The sequence below is a fragment of the Pinus tabuliformis genome, chromosome 8 (assembly GCF_031772625.1).
Source record: "Pinus tabuliformis cultivar Carrire ecotype Pingquan chromosome 8, CPIR1, whole genome shotgun sequence".
In the NCBI taxonomy this organism is placed as follows: Eukaryota; Viridiplantae; Streptophyta; class Pinopsida; order Pinales; family Pinaceae; genus Pinus; species Pinus tabuliformis.
The window spans coordinates 1,804,644,388-1,804,664,176 of NC_142294.1; the positions used below are offsets into that span (position 1 = coordinate 1,804,644,388).

The window sequence follows — 19,789 nt, forward strand, 5'->3', positions numbered from 1 at the left end:
TCTTGGTATGGTAGTGTCAGTGATTTTAAGACTCTAACCTAGACCCAAGATTGTGGAAATTGAACAAGAAAATCAAGCAAAACTGTACAAATGCTCTCTAGTACAAACATTTGAATTTACCAAATATAGAAGACATTGAATATGGTATAAGGTGATATGACCACCAAAAGAATATGATTATTATAGTATATCTGTATTCAAACTAATAAGACCTTGCAATCCCAGATCTAGTAAAAGAGGGCTCTTCTAGTGCAAGTCAAATGTAGCCTCTGTAACGCAGTTCACCTTAGAATTCCATTAGTCAATGCCAATCTCATTATTTGCTAATGCATATTATCAATGACAGCTCCCCATCAATAGATTATTGATTTCGAGTTACCATGAATATCAATGTCAAAATCATCAACGTGGCTGGTTCACCAAGTTCTAATGCAACCATTGACTATTAGGTTATGATTAGGTTCCATTTTGCATGGAAACCGCAAGTATCCAAATTATCAGAAAGCAAGATATACTGTAGAACAATCAAAGACATACTAACGCTTGGTACATCCTAAAATCATAACAATAACTGCACCCAAAATTGATAACACCCCGTTTCTTGATCGAAGATATTCTTTGCAGGTCAATGGTCCGGTAATCTGACGTGAGATATCATGGATTTGTTCTTTTGTTGCCTCTAACGAGCCTGAGTTGTCTATGACGATGTCAGCTCTTTCACGTTTGGAATCCAAAGGGAACTGAGAGTGTATTTTATTCAAAGCCTGTTCTTCAGATATTCCATCCCTCACCACAAGTCGTTGAAGTTGGGTTTCAGGATCGACCCATACCACAATAACCGGCTTTGTTAACCAGTTCATCTTAGCCTCAAACAATAAAGGTACATCGAGAACAATTACTCGGGACCCTCTTAACCAAAGCTTTGCAATTTCCCAATAAATGCCAAAACCAATATATGGAGCCAATGTCCTGCACAACAAAGGAAAGGAAATTAAAAGTTAAAACAGAATACCTCGAACACTTACTAACATAATGATGTCAAAATGTTTCAAACATAATTACTAAACTAGCACGATGATGTCAAAATGTTTCAAACATAATTACTAAAGTAGCACTGTTCTCAGTCAAGGGAAATTTTTGCAACTCATACAAAACTGTTCTTAATCTCTTTGGAAACCGTGAATTTTTTACGATTTTTGTAAGTGATTGATAAAATCAAAAGTAGATGTAAAAGACTATCTATATGACGGCATGGAGCACTGATTTAGTTTATGATGTTCACGTTAATGTGATTAACTTTAGTATAACGTAAAAAAGTGGCTTAAGTTAATTCAGTCATATGTCTTAAATAAAGTTAAGTTAGATTATAATTTTGATGATAATGATGCTGTTTATCATCCCTTAGGATCAACAAGGTTTACCAGAAAAATAAAGGGAAACAAAATAAATATTCTTCAAAATGTCATTTCTATAATTGAACATGGTACAAATGAAAGTACCAAGGTTATTATGGATTTCATTATTGAAGAGATAAGGAAGAGTAATTAAGTTATGAAATTGAGTAAATGTTATGTCTTACATTTCGAAGATAGGGCACATTGAAAGGAGATATTCATGCTCAAGCTCCTTTGTATCACAAATTTTATCAATCTACTCATCCAAAGGCATTTTCAAGTTACTCCAATGACCATTTCACTATGGATGTTGTTGATTTTGGGTAGCATTGGATGTGCTCTAGCTCCGAAATTTTGTGGAGGGGCTAGAACACGTGAGATCTCCAAGACCCAAAAATCGTTTGGAGAAATTCCACTTGGATGAGGGGTTATTAAAATAATTAATATTTTTAATGGGTTTCTAAGTCTAAACTTAGGAAAATAAAAATATTAATGGATATTAATAAGAATATGGATGAGAAACTTCCAAGTGACGAGGATCAAGTCTGTTTTAATCCTAGCCGTTGATTAGGGACTTAATTTCGGCTGTTGATTCATCAACAAGAAAACTATAAGAGGAGGCTTGAGGGTCAGTTGGAAATACACTTGAGAGATCAATCAGTTCGATTTTGCTGGGGCATGGTTTGCTGAGAAAATTGAATAGGTGATCTAAGTTGCAGTGAGGGGTAGTTTGGCAGAGGGACTTCAATCCAAGGCCAAGAATACATAGCAGAGAGGCAGAGCAGCACCAGGAGAGACAATGCAGAGGGAGAGCTCTGACGCAGTGGAGGTTAAGTGGTCTCAGTGACGTAGATCCTAGAGAGGTGACACAGTTCTAGCATAGAGCTTGGCGCAGCCATCGCTGCCCAGCACTGGGAACAATGCAATCACCTGTGGGGTTTGTTCATCTGTCTCTGGATAGAGTTACTTCTGCTGGGTTTATTCTCTGTTGGGTGAGCCAGATTTGGCAACCTAGCTGTATTCATAAATCTGCTTAATAATACAAAGCCTCTATATACTGCATCGGTTTTCTCGAATTGGGTTTTTCTGGGGACAATTGTCCAAAAATAACGGTGTCCCTTGTGTATTTGTCTCATTTATTTCAGTTCATGATCTGTATGTATGTGTAGTCTACAATAATGTTTTCATAGCTATTTAAATAATTAAATAACTTGTTGAATGTAAAAACAAGTAGGAGATGGTAAACCAATGATTGCAGTAGGATTTCTGGTGTAGATTCATACATTTTCACATGGTATCAGAGCATTGCAGATCATAGGTGACTAAAGAAATCAACCGAGAGATCCAGAGAATTTGTTGCAGAGAAGCAGTTGTCCCAAGTGACAACATCATTTCATAGGCAGAGGAGCAGCTGAAGGAGTGACGCAGAGGCTCACGCAGTGCCTGTGTCAGCATTTCGAGCTTGCAAAAGGTGACGGAGAACCCAAGATGAACTCACGCAGTGACTGCGTCAGCTCTCTGGGCTAGCACAGAGCCTGAGAGGTTCGAAACAGTCAGTTGTCGGGGCTAAGAGCAGATTAAATCTAAGGAGCTGGTGGGACGCTGTTGCTGTTGGTGCAGAACAGTTTCTGTGGAGACAGAGCCGAGGTAGGGAGAGTCACTATCTTGACAGATTTCTAGCCAAAGAAATCTAGATCCGGGTTGCAACAGCAAAAGAGGATTGGAGAGGAGTGCTTCGACATTGGCGGGAGGATTAGCGTGAAGGAAATCAGGACTCAGAGGGAGTCTAGAGGAGTTTGGGCCTTAGAGGGTTTCTTGCGCCAAAGAAATCCAAATCCAAGTCTTGCTAGATCAGCAACAAAAGAGGGAGAAGAGAACCAGTCCTACATTTTTTGAGCAGAGATGGCGATCAATGGACTGAGGGATCAAGACAGATTAGATGGAGCTTCCAATTTTGTCATCTGGAAGGCCAGGATCCTGGCAATCCTGAACAAACATCGCATCAAGGATGGCGATTGTGCCATGAGTGCTCATGCGCCTTTGGAGAAGAGGTGGGGCGACATGGAGTTGTAGACGAGAGCACTACATGTACAAGCAGGATCCTTGAGGTGCCCAAACTCTTGGATCAAATAGGGTTACGGGAGCCCTTAATGACAGTAGCAAACTGATGAGTGTCGGTCTGCGTGAGGTGTGATGGAGCAACAAAGGCAGAGCTAGAGTGCTAAAGTCTGAAGCAACACAATGGATGTTGTAGTAGTGCGAGAGGCACAAATTAATAGCAGGGGTAGCTTCAGCATCACGAGGCATCCATACTGACCAACATGTCAGTTTTTGGGTGAAGTTTTAGTTTCTTACTTCTCAGCAACTGAGTTGTAGTGCAGCAATTAGCAGTGGCAGTGCCATGGGCAGCATGAGGCAGCATTTTGAGAGGGAGTTGTAGTACAGATGTAGCAGTGACAGTGGCAGAGTCATGGGCAGCAGTACAGGAAGCAACAGTGCAGTGGATGAAGGGCATCAGGCCAAGCATCAACAACACAGAGGACCGATGCAGTGGATCAATGTAGTATTTTTGTTGGGAAGTATTACTAGAGCACATTCCTCGCTAAGAGGGAGTGTTGATTTTGGGTAGCATCGGATGTGCTCTAGCTTTGAAATTTTGTGGAGAGGCTAGAACACATGAGGTCTCGAAGACCCAGAAATCATTTGGAGAAATTCCACCCAGATGAGGAGTTATTAAAATAATTAATATTTTTAATGGGTTCTTAAGTCTAAAATTAGGAAAAAAAAATATTAATGGGTATTAATAAGAATATGGGTGAGAAACTTCTAAGTGACGAGGATCAAGTCTATTTTAATATTAGCCGTTGGTTAGGGAATTAATCTCGATCGTTGATTCATCAACAAGAAAAGTATAATAGGAGGCTTAAGGGTCAGTTGGACATACACTTGAGAGATCAGTCAGTTTGATTTTTCTGGGGCGTGGTTTGCTGAGAAAATTCAATAGGTGATCTGAGTTGCAGTGAGAGGGGCAGTTCGACAGAGGGACTTCAGTCCAAGACCGAGAATACATAGCAGAGAGGCAGAGCAGTACTGGGATAGACAGTGCAAAGGGAGGGCTTTGACGCAGTGATGCAGTGTCGCAATGATGCAGTGACGCAGTGACACAATGGAGGCTAAGGGGTCTTTGTGACGTAGTAACGCAGTGTCGCAATGATGCAGCTCCTAGAGGAGGTGACACAGTTCTAGCGCAGAGCTTGGATTGTCATCGCTGCCCAGCACTAGGAATAGCGCAGTCACCTGTGGGGTTTGTTCATTTGTCTAGGGTCTCCGTGACGCAGTAACGCAATGTCGTAATGACGCAACTCCTAGAGGAAGTGACACAGTTCTAGCACAGAGCTTGGAGCAGCCATCACTGCCCAGCACTAGGAACAACGCAGTCACCTGTGGGGCTTGTTCATCTGTCTTCGGATAGGAGTACTGTTGTCGAGTTTATTCTCTGTTGGGTGAGTCAGATTTGGCACCCTAGTTGCATCAAGAAGTCTGCTTAATAATACAAACCCTCTATATGCTGCACCGGTTTTCCCGAATTGGGTTTTTCTGGGGACGATTGTCCAAAAATAACGGTGTCCCTTCTGTATTTGTCTCATTTTATTTCAGTTCATGATCTGTATGTATGTGTAGTCTGCAATAGTGTTTTCATTGCAATTTAAATAATTAAATAACTTGTTGAATGTAAAAACAAGTAGGAGATGGTAAACCAGTGATTGCAGTAGGATTTCTGATGTGTAAATTCAGAAATTTTCACAGTTGTTAGCCCTCAAAATGCATGGCCCTTTCAGACAATCCTTTAGCACTACAGCTCTGTAAATGGTTTTGGTAAAAGACAAACAGGGCTGCTGTTTTCGACAAACCCTTTTTGATGGATGTTTTATGGCAAGAACATCTAAGTGTTGGTTGAAAATCAATCATTATTCCCAGCAATGGCATGCATAGATAATTCAGACAAGGGGGCTCAAATAGGAACATGAGGTAATCCATCACTAGATGGCACTTTATTGTACCTTGAGGCAGAGAATGGATCACTTGTAAAGCTGCCAGCACTGCATCCTGGTGGCATGCTCCGCAAGCACATCTGCATGAAGCAGGGCTACAAATGCCTAAGCTATATAAGAATGTGCGTGGAATATATTGGCTGTAGCAAGTGATTCATCATGAAATCTGTCTTCCAATGTCTCACCCAAGAAATCTGATTGCAAAGAGTGCTAGTTCTAGAGGGGTTTCAAGGTACTAACAGCAGTAAAGGAAGGATCTGATACCAAGCAAGATACCTTCAGCATTTGATAAGCAGTTTTATGAATTCAATACAGTAGAAGAGTTTTATTGTTGTTCAGGTAGTTCTTGTGATGAATCTGAGCATGAGAAGTATGTAGAACAGAGTAAGACTGTTGATTTTCTAACCTTGATTCAGCCAGTCAAAACAATATATAACAATAAGAATCAATGCTACCCAAATGTTCGAGGGATCTGGCTGTCACTGCTGTGACTGCGGACATCACTTTCAGCTGCAAACTCAGGAATATTTCTTAGCATACTTTTGTCAGAATGCGGTAGAAAGATAATTATTCTCAGGTTAAACAGCATGTGGTAGATTTTGAGATGTGTGCTGACTTGTAAGAAATATGAGTTTAAAAGCAAAATGGTGACAGTGAAAGAAGTAGAAGAGTGCTAGAAATCGCCCAAGAATATGTTGCACAGAAAGGATCTATACTAGGTTCTGGTGATGCATATAGCATATTCCTTGAATAAGAGATCCACTAGAGCATAAAATTGTTGGATAATCTTTACACAAGAATCTAGCTGCAAATAAGAAACAACAATTTGCAAGCTTGAGACCAAAAGAATGGAGAGAATGGTAGAATTCAAATTTCTTCAATGAATGAATATATTACATATAAATAATACTCTCCATGAGAGAGCTAAGGCACACTAGGTTAGGCATCTAATACATGCACATAGGTAATAACTAATAACAACCCTTTAGTCTCAGTTAACTTGCCATGCAATGAAGTTTGCCTTTGTTAATTAAATATGCACAAGAGAGGAACTCATGCATGCATAAAAAACTTTAGTTAACTAGCCATGCAAAAGTGAAGAACTCGTGCATGCATAACAAACTTTAGTTAACTAGCCATGAACAAGTGAAGAACTCATGCATGCATAGAAGCTATTGTATCTGTTTCTTGAAGGCAGTCTATTGGCTGGAAACTGCACCAAGAAACCAACTCAACCAACTTTAGGCTCAAGCTGGCCCTTGAACCAGAGGGGGCTCCCTCAATGTTACGAAGCTTTAATGTTGTTCATTGTCACTGAACAACAGCCTATGGCCAGATCTAGGAGTTGTTATATAGGTGGTTGTTGATGAGTCACAAATCCCTGCTTAACAAATAAACCCTCTCTTGCAGAGGCCTTATCAAAGTGCTAGCATTCAACTATGACAGAGTAAGATAGCTTGAAAGATGGTGATAGAGGAATGAAGGAGAGATTAGAGAATCGAATATCCTCCCTGAATATCCAACAATCTAATAAGAACATAAGAGTATAGAAGAATTCTTATCGCTAAAAAGTAACAACAATACATCTAAGAATTGATATAGAAGCAACAATCTATTGATGCAGAGGGATCAACATGACACATTGTCACCTTGATATACTCAGTAATGAACATAACTTTGCGGTGGGCTTTCAGGGAGGTTGACACTCAACCTAGCCTTGCCCAGTGTTCTATACAACCTCAAATATATGCAGAAACAGTATATGAATACATTGGTAAGCACTGACACAGTAAACAATGTCTATCATTAACTAAAGTCAGAACCCTTTGATTAAAAAACTCTGAAATATTCAGGCTTTACAAAAATTGCAAGTGTTTCTGGGCCCAAAAGCCGACCCTTTCTCATTACAATTGAAACAATATATAGAAAAATACATCTCCTAAAATGTTACAATCTTCCTGCAAAAAAAATCTAAACAATGTACCAGAAATAAAACAATCTGTAAATAATCTGCCGGAATTTGGTGCTGTTGGCAAGCCTTCTGCCTTGAAATCTGGATAATACCCTTTGATTGCTGATCTTCCTGCTGAGAAATCTAAATCTGCAAAATACTCTCAGAATTTGTTGAAGCTATTCCCTGAAGATTTGCTAATTTCCCTTTAACTATCCCTGCTGATCCTTTGACTGCTGATTCTCTTGATGAGAAATCTGAAAGTAATCTTCGACTTGCTAATATTGTGCCACTTGTCTTTTCCTTATCTGATCGGATTTGAATACTCAAGATATGTTTTGCCACTCGTTACCTTGATTCTCAAAGGAGAATAGAAGGCTCTTCTTTCGTTGATGTACATGACTTAAAACCATGACAGCTATTGACCACTGATACGAGCAAAGAATGTCTCCTTTGCACATAAAAATAATCAAATCTGACCATTTCATATTCCTATCAACACCATATCTAGAATTTGAAAAAACCAAACGCTTCTCTAAACATTCATTATTTTGTTTTGCATTCTTATAAGCAATTTTTCTTGGGCAATCTCCATTTGCTGTCGAGGTACCTTTGCACCATCTTCCTTCAGAAACAAGGCTGGTCTCTTCTCAATGAAGCACCTTTGGCATTTGGGCACCCAGGTCTGTATGAATATTAGAATATTCAATCCACAATAAAATACCAAATCTAATGAAGCCCAATCTGGATGATCTCAACCACAGGTTGTGCATATATCAACTTTCCAAAGTGTCTCTAGGAGCACCTCTTGTTATTCATCTGCCAAGAAATCTTACATAGCTCTAATAAAATTATCCTAACAGGATAGTTCATAACCATTTGCTAATGTAGATTTCTCAGGCATTTAATATTTGATGATCATCTTTAATCAACACCTAACATTCTGCCTCTGCTCTATGTATTTATTCAAATAATTTCAAGCTAACAACTCCTGTTGATTTCCAATTGTTATTCTTTGATAAACAATTTAGCCTTTCCTTCAAAATTTTGCACTATGAAAGGACTAGATGGATCCTCCTCCTTCAGAGCTTAAAAAAGATACACTGCTATTTCTATATTTTCTCTGAAAAGTTGTAGTGCTTGTTGAGCAAGCTGCCCAATCACCGGATATGAAAATGCTTTAAGCTCTCACGAATAAACCTCTGACTTCAGCAGCACTTGCTCATTAAGAAACTATAAAATTCCATATAAATGATCTGTCCCATGATCTAGTGAACTCCATTCCAGGATACTTCAATCTTGATTTTGCCTCATTTGCATACATACAATGAGACAGAGTTTTCAGGATCTAAGTTCTAACATGCTACCTGTTCACTAACTTCGTAAAGGATCAAATATCTTTTCTTTACTGATCTTCTGTGGAAATAAACTCTGGTCTCTGTCCTTAGAATTATACAGAGATTTCTGTTCTTCAATATTCATCTCAAAGTTTTTATTTTCAAATGGAAAATTGAACATAAAATATCAGCTCTCTGTGCAGGGAGGGTTACATCCAACCTTTGTATACTGGAATCACCTATGAATTCCTTGCTATTGTACTGAACAATGTTGCATGACTCGTACTTGTATAAGACTCGTCTAGCTAGTGACTCGTCGACTCGTATAAGACTTGGGAATGACCCATATAAGACTTGTCAAAATACAAAAACAACTTAAAATATGGTAAATTTTAAGCACAAAAAAGAATTTAATGACAATTCCAATCCTTATAAGTTATCAGTTATAAAAACCACCATATATTCAATAATTCATAACATCATCTCATATCTATAAAAGTACAACATAACATATTCGATTTTTGTAAGAAAAACATTTAGATACTGAATAAGAAAAGGAATCATGATTCCATAATTAAAATAAAAAATGGCAGCAAGTTCAAAATTTAAATACATATGTCAAATGATTGTCTCATAACAATCTTGAGTCTCATCATTCATGGACGACTACGCCTACAATAAGCCCTCGTGGAGCTAGTGCCAATATCAGAAGGCTGAAACAACTGAGGCAGGTGTGTTGATTTGGTGCAGCATCAGATGTGCTCTAGCCACGAAAATTGGTGGATAGGCTAAGCGCATGAGATCTCCAATACCCAGAAAAGGTTTGGGCAAATTCTAAACAGTTTGGGAGATATTAAAATAATTAATATTTTTAATTGAATCCCTACGTCTAAACTTAGGGAAAATAAAATATTAATGTGAATTAATAAAACTATGTTGGAATGGTCCAAAAGTCATGGATCAAGCCAAATCTAATCTTAGCCGTTGATTAGGGACTTAATCTCGACTGTTGATTTGTCAACGAGAAAAGTATAAGAGGAGGCTTGAGGGTCACTTGGAGAACACACTGAGGGAGACCAGTCAGTTCAATTTCTGGAGTGGGGTTAGCTGAGAAATTGAACCAGTGGTCTGGTGAGTAGTCAAGAGGCAGCAAGTACAGAACAGAGAGACCGGATCAGCCACTAGAGATCAGTGCTGAGGCAGGAGAGGCAGACGCAGAGGCAGCAGGAGACTGCGCAGTCATTAACTGGGCCTGCGTGGGTGACGCAGAGAGGCCCAGGGCTGACGCAGTCAAGCAGGGGCTGACGCAGAGGGTCTGAGAGCCACGCAGAGGTCAGCTAAGCTGACGCTGGGATTGGGAGAAGTGCTGAAGGATTTTTCTCTCTGTGGGTAAGCCAGTTTGGAACTTTGCCACCCTGTTGTACTAAAGAATTGCTGAATAATAAAGACCTCCCTTGCTGCACTGGTTTTCCCACATTGGGTTTTTTCAGGCACTGTTGTCCAAAATAACTGTGTCAATGTGTTGATTCTTGTGCATATGTTTGTTTCTGTATTATGGTATGATATTTGCAGCAGTAATTATTTTAATGTTTATTGAAGTAATTTCATAAATAACTTTTTGTGGAATAAGTAGGAAAAGTAAATCAGTGGCTGCAATGATAGAATTTTCACATGGTGTTAGAGCGAGTAATTAGAGACAAGAAGGGAAAATCAGTTATGGGTCGAGACCACGATGCAGAGGCATCCACGTCAGGGGACTCACATAGATTTTCAAAAGATTGCACAAGAGAAAGAGATTTTGATTTCTCTATGTTAGCTTCCAGGCTGGAAGAAGAAGTGGCGTGTATGACTAGTGCTGCATCATCAGAAGTATGGTATATAGACAGTGGAGCCTCGTGGCATATGACGAGAATCAGGGAGTGTTTCTCAGAATATCGAGAAGAGAAGATGAACTTTCAGATCACCATGGGGAACAAGGCAAAGTGTACTCCAGTAGGGAAGGGTACCATAGTCTTTCAGACAGAATCGGGAGAACAGTTCTGTGCTAGAAATGTGCTGCATGTGCTAGGATTGAGGATGAACTTACTTTCCGAGTCACAACTACAAGGCAAGGGCTATGATGTCTACTTCATCAAGGAGAAGGTATACGTCAAACACCCAAGTTGGAAAAAGAAAGTGCATATCGGGATCAAAAGTAACACGTTGTACAGATTACAACTAGAATCACCAATGGCACTAATAGGCAGTCATGGAGACAAGGACTTGAACGAACTATGGCACAGAAGAATGGGTCACTTGCATCATGGAGCTCTGAGAATTCTCAAGAGCATTGTAACAGGAGTTCCAGATCTGAGTATGGAACGAGATGATGTATGCAGGGGATGTGCTCTAGGAAAGTATGCCAAGGCAACGTTTCCTAGGAGCAAACACAGGGCCAAGAGTGTACTAGGATTGATACACTTAGATATCTGCGGACCTATGTCTGTCAAAGTTCTTAGTGGTGTCGAGTATTTCCTTACCTTCATCGGTGACCACTCAAGGAAAACTTGGATTTATTTTCTAAAAACCAAGGATGAGGTTTTCAGTCGATTCAAGGAGTTTAAGGCTCTGGTGGAGAATCTAACTGGGAAGAAAATAAAAGTTTTGTGCTCAGATAATGGTGGAGAATATGTCAATAAGGACTTCATTGATTTTTGTGCTAAGGAGGGCATCAGAAGAGAGTGGACAACTCCCTACAATCCGGAGCAGAATGGGGTAGCAAAAAGAAAGAACAGGACTATTGTAGAAGCAGCTAGGGCCATGATGTATGATCAGGATATGCCAAAATTCTTGTGGGCGGAAGCATGCAACACAACAGTCTATGTTCAGAACAGGACTCCTCATCAGGCATTGGGCAAGATTACTCCAGAGAAAGTCTTCACAGGGAAGACACTTGAAGTCAGTCATTTCAGGATATTTGGGAGTTTAGCATATTGCCGCATACCCGAAGAAAAGAGGAAGAAGTTGGATCAGACTACAGAAAAGGGATATTTGGTGGGATATAGCGAGAACGCTAAGGCATACAGAATCTATCTTCTAGGGAGCAGGAAGGTAGTAGTACGACGAGATGTAAAGTTCATGGAGGACAGGGCTTTCAGAATATCTTGTGAGATGCCTTCCGAGGAGCAGTCAAAAGAGGAGTCGTTGGTTAAGCCTCTTCAACCAACAAAAGTAAAGAATTCTTCCTCAGAACAGGAATATTCTCAGGATGAGGAGGAGCGAACAAAAGCACCTGTTGGCAGGGGAAGAACTAGTAGGGAACTTCGTCAGATTCTACGAGATGCAGAGGACTTCATCAGTGCACCAAGAAACAATAAGAGGGAGCGAAAACAACCAGATAGATATCAGGCATTAGTAGCTCAAGATGGAGATCCTACCAGTTTCAAGGAGCCAACTCAACATCACATTTGGCTAGATGCGATGGTAGAGGAATACAACTCCATAATGATAAATGATGTCTGGGAGTAGTGCCCAGGCCTCAAGACAGATTAGTGGTAGGTTCAAGATGGATCTACAAGATCAAATACGCTGCAGACGGCAGTGTTGAGATATACAAGGCCAGGTTTGTGGCTAAGGGGTATGCTCAAAAGGAAGGGATTGACTTTGAGGAGACCTTCGCCGCGGTAGCCAGGTATACATCTATTAGGACCGTGATATCTCTTGCAGCCCAGATGGGATGGGAGATCCATCAAATGGATGTCAAAACAACATTTCTGAATGGGGTAATAGAAGAGGAGGTGTACATTGAACAACTAGAGGGCTTTGAGACTCATGAGAAGAAGTCTCATGTATGTAGATTGAAGAAAGCCTTGTATGGGCTAAAACAGGCACCGAGAGCATGGCATGGTCGAATAGATGGCTACTTGCAGAAGATGGGATTTGTCAAGAGTGATGTGGATCCGAATCTCTACTATCTGGTTGTAGAGAATGAGTTGCTAATCTTAGTATTGTATGTGGATGATCTCTTTCTGACAGGATCATCCAGACTCATTGGGGACTGCAAGAAGAATCTAGCTACAGAATTCGATATAAAGGATTTGGGACGAATGCACTACTTCGTAGAGTTGGAAGTTTGGCAGTAGAAGGGAGAAATCTTCCTTGGACAAGGGAGGTATGCTACAGAAATCCTGAAAAGATTCGGGATGGAGGACTGTAGACCTATGGCTACGCCAATGATCACCAACTGGAAGAAGATTGACGCATCAGAAGACAAGGATATCGATCCCACCCTATACAGGCAGCTCATAGGGTCCCTTATGTATTTGGTCAATACTAGGCCAGACATTTGCTACGCTATAAACACCCTCAGTTAGTTCATGGTGGAACCAAAGAGGGCACATTGGGTAGTAGCCAAACACATTTTCAAGTATTTACAGGGAATAGTCGATTATGGGCTCTTGTACATTAAAGGTAAGGATATCAGTTTGAGTGGATTTACTAATGTAGATTGGGCAAGAAGTTCAGTGGATCGGAAAAGTACCTTTGGGTACTGTTTCAACATTGGATTAGGTATGACCTCCTGGTGCAGTAGGAAAGAGAGGTCCGTGGCTCTGAGCTCATCTGAGGCAGAATATATGGCAGCAAGCACAACTTCCTGTTAGGCCATATGGCTTAGAAAACTGTTGGTGAACCTACTCAGAAAGAATATGGAGGTGACTAGGATCACGTGCGACAATCAAAGTTGCATCAAGCTCTTTGAGAATCCAATATTTAATGATAGATCGAAGCATATTGATATTCGTGTCACTTTGTCAGAGACCGTGTCCAACGAGGAGTTGTACAGTTGAGCTACACTCCTACAGGAGAACAGGTGGCAAACATCCTCATCAAGGACCTTGGAAGGACAAAGTTTGACTACTTCACGGAAAATATGGGGATGGTGAAGAACCTGTTTCAGAAGTAGAAATGGGAGTGATAGCAACACAGATGCAGAGGGAGTTGCAGTGCGGATGCAGTGTTGGGAGAAAGGACCAGCAGCAGCACAGATGCAGAGGGAGTTGTCGTACAAATGCAGCAGTGGTAGTGGCAGAGCCATGGGTAGCAGTACATGATGCAGCAGTGTAGAGGATGATGGGCAGCAGGCCTAGCATCAGCACAGGGACCGATGCCGAATGATCAGGGTGATATTCAGTGAGGAGTATTGCTAAAGCACAGTCCTCGCTAAGAGTGTTGATTTGGAGTAGCATCGGATGTGCTCTAACCACAAAAATTGGTGGAGAGGCTAAGGCACATGAGATCTCCAATACCCAGAAAGGGTTTGTGCAAATTCTAAATAGTTTGGGAGATAATAAAATAATTAATATTTTTAATGGAGTCCCTAAGTCTAAACTTAGGGAAAATAAAATATTAATGTGAATTAATATAAAACTATGTTAGAATGGTCCAAAAGTCATGGATCAAGCCAGATATAATCTTAGTCGTTGATTAGGGACTTAATCTCGGCCATTGATTTGTCAACGAGAAAAGTATAAGATGAGGCTTGAGGGTCACTTGGAGAACACATTGAGGGAGACCAGGCAGTTCAATTTCTGGAGCGGGGTTAGCTGAGAAATTGAACCAGTGGTCTGGTGAATAGTCAGGAGGCAGCAAGTACGGAACAGAGAGATGGGATCAGCCATTAGAGATCAGTGTTGAGGCAGGAGAGGTAGACGTAGGGCATTTCAGGCAGATGCAGAGGTAGCAAGAGACTGCGCAGTGATTAACTGCGCCTGCGTGGGTGACGCAGAGAGGCCAAGGGCTGACGTAGACGGTCTGAGAGCCACGGAGAGGTCAGTCGGGCTGACTTTGGGATTGGGAGAAGTACTAGAGGATTTTTCTCTCTGTGGGTAACCCAGTTTGGCACCCTGTTATACTGAAGAATTGCTGAATAATAAAAACCTTCCTTGCTAAACCGATTTTCCCACATTGGGTTTTTCTGGGGACTATTGTCCAAAATAACCGTGTCAATGTGTTGATTCTTGTGCATATGTTTGATTCTGTATTATGGTGTGATATCCGCAACAGTATTTATTTTAATGTTTATTGAAGTAATTTCATAAATAACTTATTGTGGAATAAGTAGGAAAAGTAAATCAGTTGCTGTAGTGATAGAATTTTCACAAGGTGTTTTTGGAGTCTCCATTTGAGATGGCAAACTAGAGAGATCCTCAGTCTCTTCATCAAGCCAACTGAAATCAGGGGACTCCTCCACAACCCAATTAGACTCTAAATAAATAGTATCCAATAAAATTGGATTTGTATCCTTTGGTTGCACTTGTTTTGTGAGCATTCGAAAGTTGTAGTAGATGAAAACCAACTTCTCCAACCTCTCATGCTCCAACTTGTTTCTCTTTCTGTCGTGGATGTGCTCAAACACTGACCAATTGCACTCACAAGAAAAAGCATTGCAAGGTTGACTCAGAACTCTAATGGCGAATTCTTGTAATTGTGGTGCCTCAGTGCCACAATCTATCCACCAATGAGCTGTAAAAAAATAACAACAAAGATTATCAGTTTGCAATGCCAAACATATAAAAGAGAACTAGCAAAATTACAAGCTAAGTTCTAACAATTTGCACTTACAAGGCATTTTCTTGTCCTTGAGACGTTGGCTTGAGTTGAATCCAAACATGCCAGATGCTTCCTTGTACATATCTCGTTGTATGTTGATTTTGTCTTGAATATCTTGATTCGGGAACATCTTCTCAATGCATATCATGACACCTCTCATCACCTCGGGATCTCTTTGAATGTTAGACCCCTCATTATAGAATAAGCTTGGATTGAGATATGCTCCTATTGCATGCAATGGTGAATGTAGTTGCTTGTCCCACCTGGAATCGATAATTTTCCATAAAGGGAGATATTTAGATTCATTTCCTTTATAGAAAGTCTTGATGGCCTCTGTGGCCCTATCCATGCCCTCATAAATATATCCCATTGCAGGTTTCTCTCCATCCATCAATCTCAAGACTTTCACAAGGGGCTCAGTGAAGCCTGTGAAAATTTGAGAATCCTTCCTCGGATCAACTACTGCAGCAATTGATTAAACTTCTCCTATTTGTTGATTACTGAAACAAATTATCTACTGCTTCCTACAGCAAATATCGAAGCTAATACAACTGCAGCCTTCACTTAATTAATTAATTTGCGTAAAACAAGAACAGAACAATAGAGAAAGATATACAACTGACAGTATTTTTTTGGACAAATGTCCGCGGAAAAACCCAATGCGGGAAAACCGATGCAGCAGCTCTAAGGGTTTTATATTATTAAGCAGTAGTTTTTGAATACAACTCTGGATGCCCTTCCGCCAATCTAGTTATAGAGAAAATAGACTGGTAGAAAAACTTAGTGAGATTACCTCACTCTACCCGGTTGTTTTGGCAGTTGAACCAACTGTCCCCGACTATCATTGCGTTGGCCTGGCGTAGGCCCTGCATCAGCCTCAAAAGGCTCTGCGTTGGCCTTGCGTAAGCCCTGCGTCAGCCTCAAAAGGCTCTACGTTAGCTCAACTAGGAAACGCTTGCTCTCTGGTGCAATTTCCAGCCCTCTCGGCTCAGAAATGTTAGCTCCCTTAGGAAACTTGAATTTATGCGCTAAAGACTGAATAACTTCTTCGTGAGCCCTCCTTGCTTAGCGTCAAGCTCTGCGTGGGCCCTTCTGGCCCATCATCAACCCCTCTTGGGTCTATGCTACCTCCTCCCGGTGTTTCTCTATCTCTCTGCTACGTATCCTGGGCTCTAAAGAAGATACTCCAACCCAACTATCCTTGCCCCTCACTGCAAAAGCTCACTATCGAAATTCTCCCGGTAGCTCCTCTCCTCTGCTTAAAAAATCGAACTTTTGAACTCTTTGTGTGTCTTTCCAAGTGACCCTCAAGCCTCCTTAAATAATCTCCTCATTGACATTCAACGTCCCAGATTAGAAGTTAATTAATGGCTAAGATCGTTTTTGCTTGATCCTCATCTTCTTCTAGAAGTTACACCCATAGTTTATATTAATACCCTTTAATTATTTTATTTTCCTAAGTTTAGACTTAGGGTCCCTTTAAAAATAATTAATTATTTTAATAACACTGTTTTTGCGTGGAATTTTCCAAAACGCTTTCTGGGTTCTTTGGAATACATGTGCCTAAGCTTCCCTGCAGAATTCGAGACTTAGGTCACATTCGATGCTACCAGAAATCAACACACCCTATTAGCGAGGAATGTGCTCTAGCAATGCACCCTGCTGGAGCATCACTCTGTTATGTAACATCTCCCTCTGTGTTGTTGATCCCTGACATGTTCTCCAACCACTGTGCAAATGCTGCAACTGTACTACTGCTGACCCTGCCACTGTCAACACTGCATCCGTACTGCAACTCCCTTTGAAATCTTGCATCTGTGTTGCTACTGGCACTGGCACTGCCAACTGCCAGTTTACTGCAAATTGCTGCTAGTATTGCATCAACAACGGAAAAACATCCCAAATTACTGAACTAATTGTGTTTAGTTACCAATATGATACCATGTGAACGCTGGAATCTGACTGCTGCTAGTCTCTGCATTGACCCTCTGAATCTTTTGTGTTGCTGCTGACCTCTGCTCTGTTCCATTTGCACTGCTGCCAACTCTGCTCTGCGTTGTTCAGTCTCTGGCGCTCCTAGCCACTGCAACTATCTCTTTGACATTCCTCGATAGCATCCGACACTAGTCCATCCTGCTACCACAAAATTGGGCTCCCGTAGCAAGGTATTGATCCAAAAGGTGGGCTCCTCAAGGATCTTGCCCATCTATAGCTCTTCCGAACTACAACTCCAAATCATCCCACCTCTCTCATGGAAGTATCTCGGCTGTCATGGTGAACTCCTCCTCCTCGATCTTCATGGGTGCAGCCTTTGGATCGTGTTTCTCATCTTTGCTCTTCTTCCTTAGAGTACACTGAGTTGCGTAGTGACCCATCTCACCACACCTGAAGCACTTTATCTTCAAGACGTCCTTCTTACGTCTCCGCTGCTCCTACTGCCCCTTCAATGCAAGCGCTACATTATCCTCCTCCTCCTTGGGCTTCGACCCATTGTTGCTGCTTCCGTCAAGCTTACACTTGACCAAGTCTCTCCTCAACTCCTATTGTTTGAGAGCTGCCCGCATCTCATCCTGATTCGGCAAAGTCGCCCTGCCCAAGATACTTTGGATAAAGACTTGCCACTCATCTGAGATAGAATTGAGTGCCAATCTAACCAACTCTGAGTCTTAAGGTGTAGACCCCACAACAAATAACTCATCACATGTCTCCTGGAGCTTCGTGAGGAATGGATCCACATGCTCCCCCTTCTGCATTTGAGCAGATCTCAGCTTTTGCTCCAAGTACATCTTTCGTTGCTCGGAAGATCCTGATATAGCATAGAAAACACATTCCACATCTCCTTAGTAGTCCCTCTGCTACAACATGATCCTTCACTCCGTCGACGATCATTCTCTTTGCCTTCGCCATTTTACTCAATGCTTCTTCAACGGATCTGCATTTGCAGGCACAACCACCACGCTATCGACATATGTTTTGAAGGCATGCTCATCTAGAAGGAATGACATCCTTGCCTTCCAGATGACATAGTTGGATGCTCTGTCCAACCTATCCCGATCCCTTAAGCCATTGGTTTCCATCTCTGCCACTGAAAAATCTCAAATGACCTCCTCTTTGGTTCTTATTGTTGTTGCTCAGCCAATAAGAAAACAAACTTCTTGGCAGGAAGTCTTACTGAGAAAGAAATTCCCTCAATTGTGCTTCTTCATTCTCTTCTGATGTTTTTCTGCCCAGCAAAACGACATGTAGAAAAGACTACATCCCAACAGCTTCTCATCACGTTGAGGCTCCATTGTTGCTCCCTCTACCCCGACAAACTTTCGAACTGGGAGTCCTTCCTCTTTGTTGACTCACTCAGAGAGAGACTGCCTCAAAAATCAGCCCTCCGGTTAGGACTGCGCAAACCCTCTGAGGTTTCGAACTGTTGCCTCCTGCAGCTTTTTCGATCTCCCTCTTCTACTCAACACTGGGTTCTTTGGCAATGTTCTTCTTGCTTCACCTGCAATGCTCTGATACCATGTGAAAATTCGAGAATCCTTCCTCGGATCAACTACTATAGCAACTGATTAAACTTCTCCTATTTGTTAATTACTGAAACAAATTATCTACTGCTTCCTATAACAAATATCGAAGCTAATATAACTGCAGCCTTCACTTAATTAATTAATTTGCCCAAAACAAGAACAGAACAACAGAGAAAGATACACAAGTGACACAGTATTTTTTGGACAAATGTCCTCGAAAAACCCCAATGCGGTTAAACCGATGCAACAACTCTGAGGGTTTTATGTTATTAAGCAGTAGTTTCTGAATGCAACTTTGGATGCCCTTCCGACAATCCAGTTACAGAGAAAATAGATTGGCAAAAAAACTTAGTGAGATTACCTCACTCTACTCGACAATTCCCAGTAGTTCCGGCAGTTGAACCAACTGTGTCTGGCTATCTCTGCGCCAGCCTCAAAAGGCTTTGCGTCAACTCAACTGGGATACATTTGCTCTTTGGAGCAGATTCCAGCCCTCCCAGCTAAGAAATGTCAACTCCCTCAACAAACTCAGACTTCTGCACTGAAGACTGCACAGCTTCTCATGAGCCCCCCTGGCTCAACGTCAAGCTCTGCGTGGACCCTTCTGGCCCAATGTCAACCCCTCCTGGTGTCTCTCTACCTCTCTGCTACGTATCCTGGGATCTGGATAAGATACTCCAACCCAACTATCCCTGCCTCTCACTGCAAAAGCTCACCATCAAAATTCTCCCGGCAGCGCCTCTCCTCTGCTTCAGAAAATCGAACCTTTGAACTCTCTGTGTGTCTTTCCAAGTGACCCTCAAGCTTCCTTAAATAATCTCCTCATTGACATTCAACGACCTAGATTAGAAGTTAATCAATGGCTAAGATCATTTCTACTTGATCCTCGTCTTCTTCTAGAAGTTACACCCACAGTTTATATTAATACCCTTTAATTATTTTATTT

At 41.3% G+C, this 19,789-nt stretch overlaps 1 protein-coding gene across 2 annotated transcripts in view; it reads right to left on the reverse strand.

Moving 5' to 3' along the window:
• Window positions 1–263: 263 nt before the first annotated feature.
• ATCOAE (dephospho-CoA kinase family) overlaps window positions 264–19,789 on the reverse strand; it is a 147,829-nt gene continuing 128,303 nt past the window's right edge. For both annotated transcript variants that reach the window (XM_089374519.1, XM_089374518.1), the window contains one exon: window positions 264–969. In XM_089374519.1, the coding sequence (XP_089230645.1) occupies window positions 537–969 (433 nt within the window). In that variant the 3' untranslated portion in view covers window positions 264–536. The remainder of the gene's footprint in view (window positions 970–19,789) is intronic.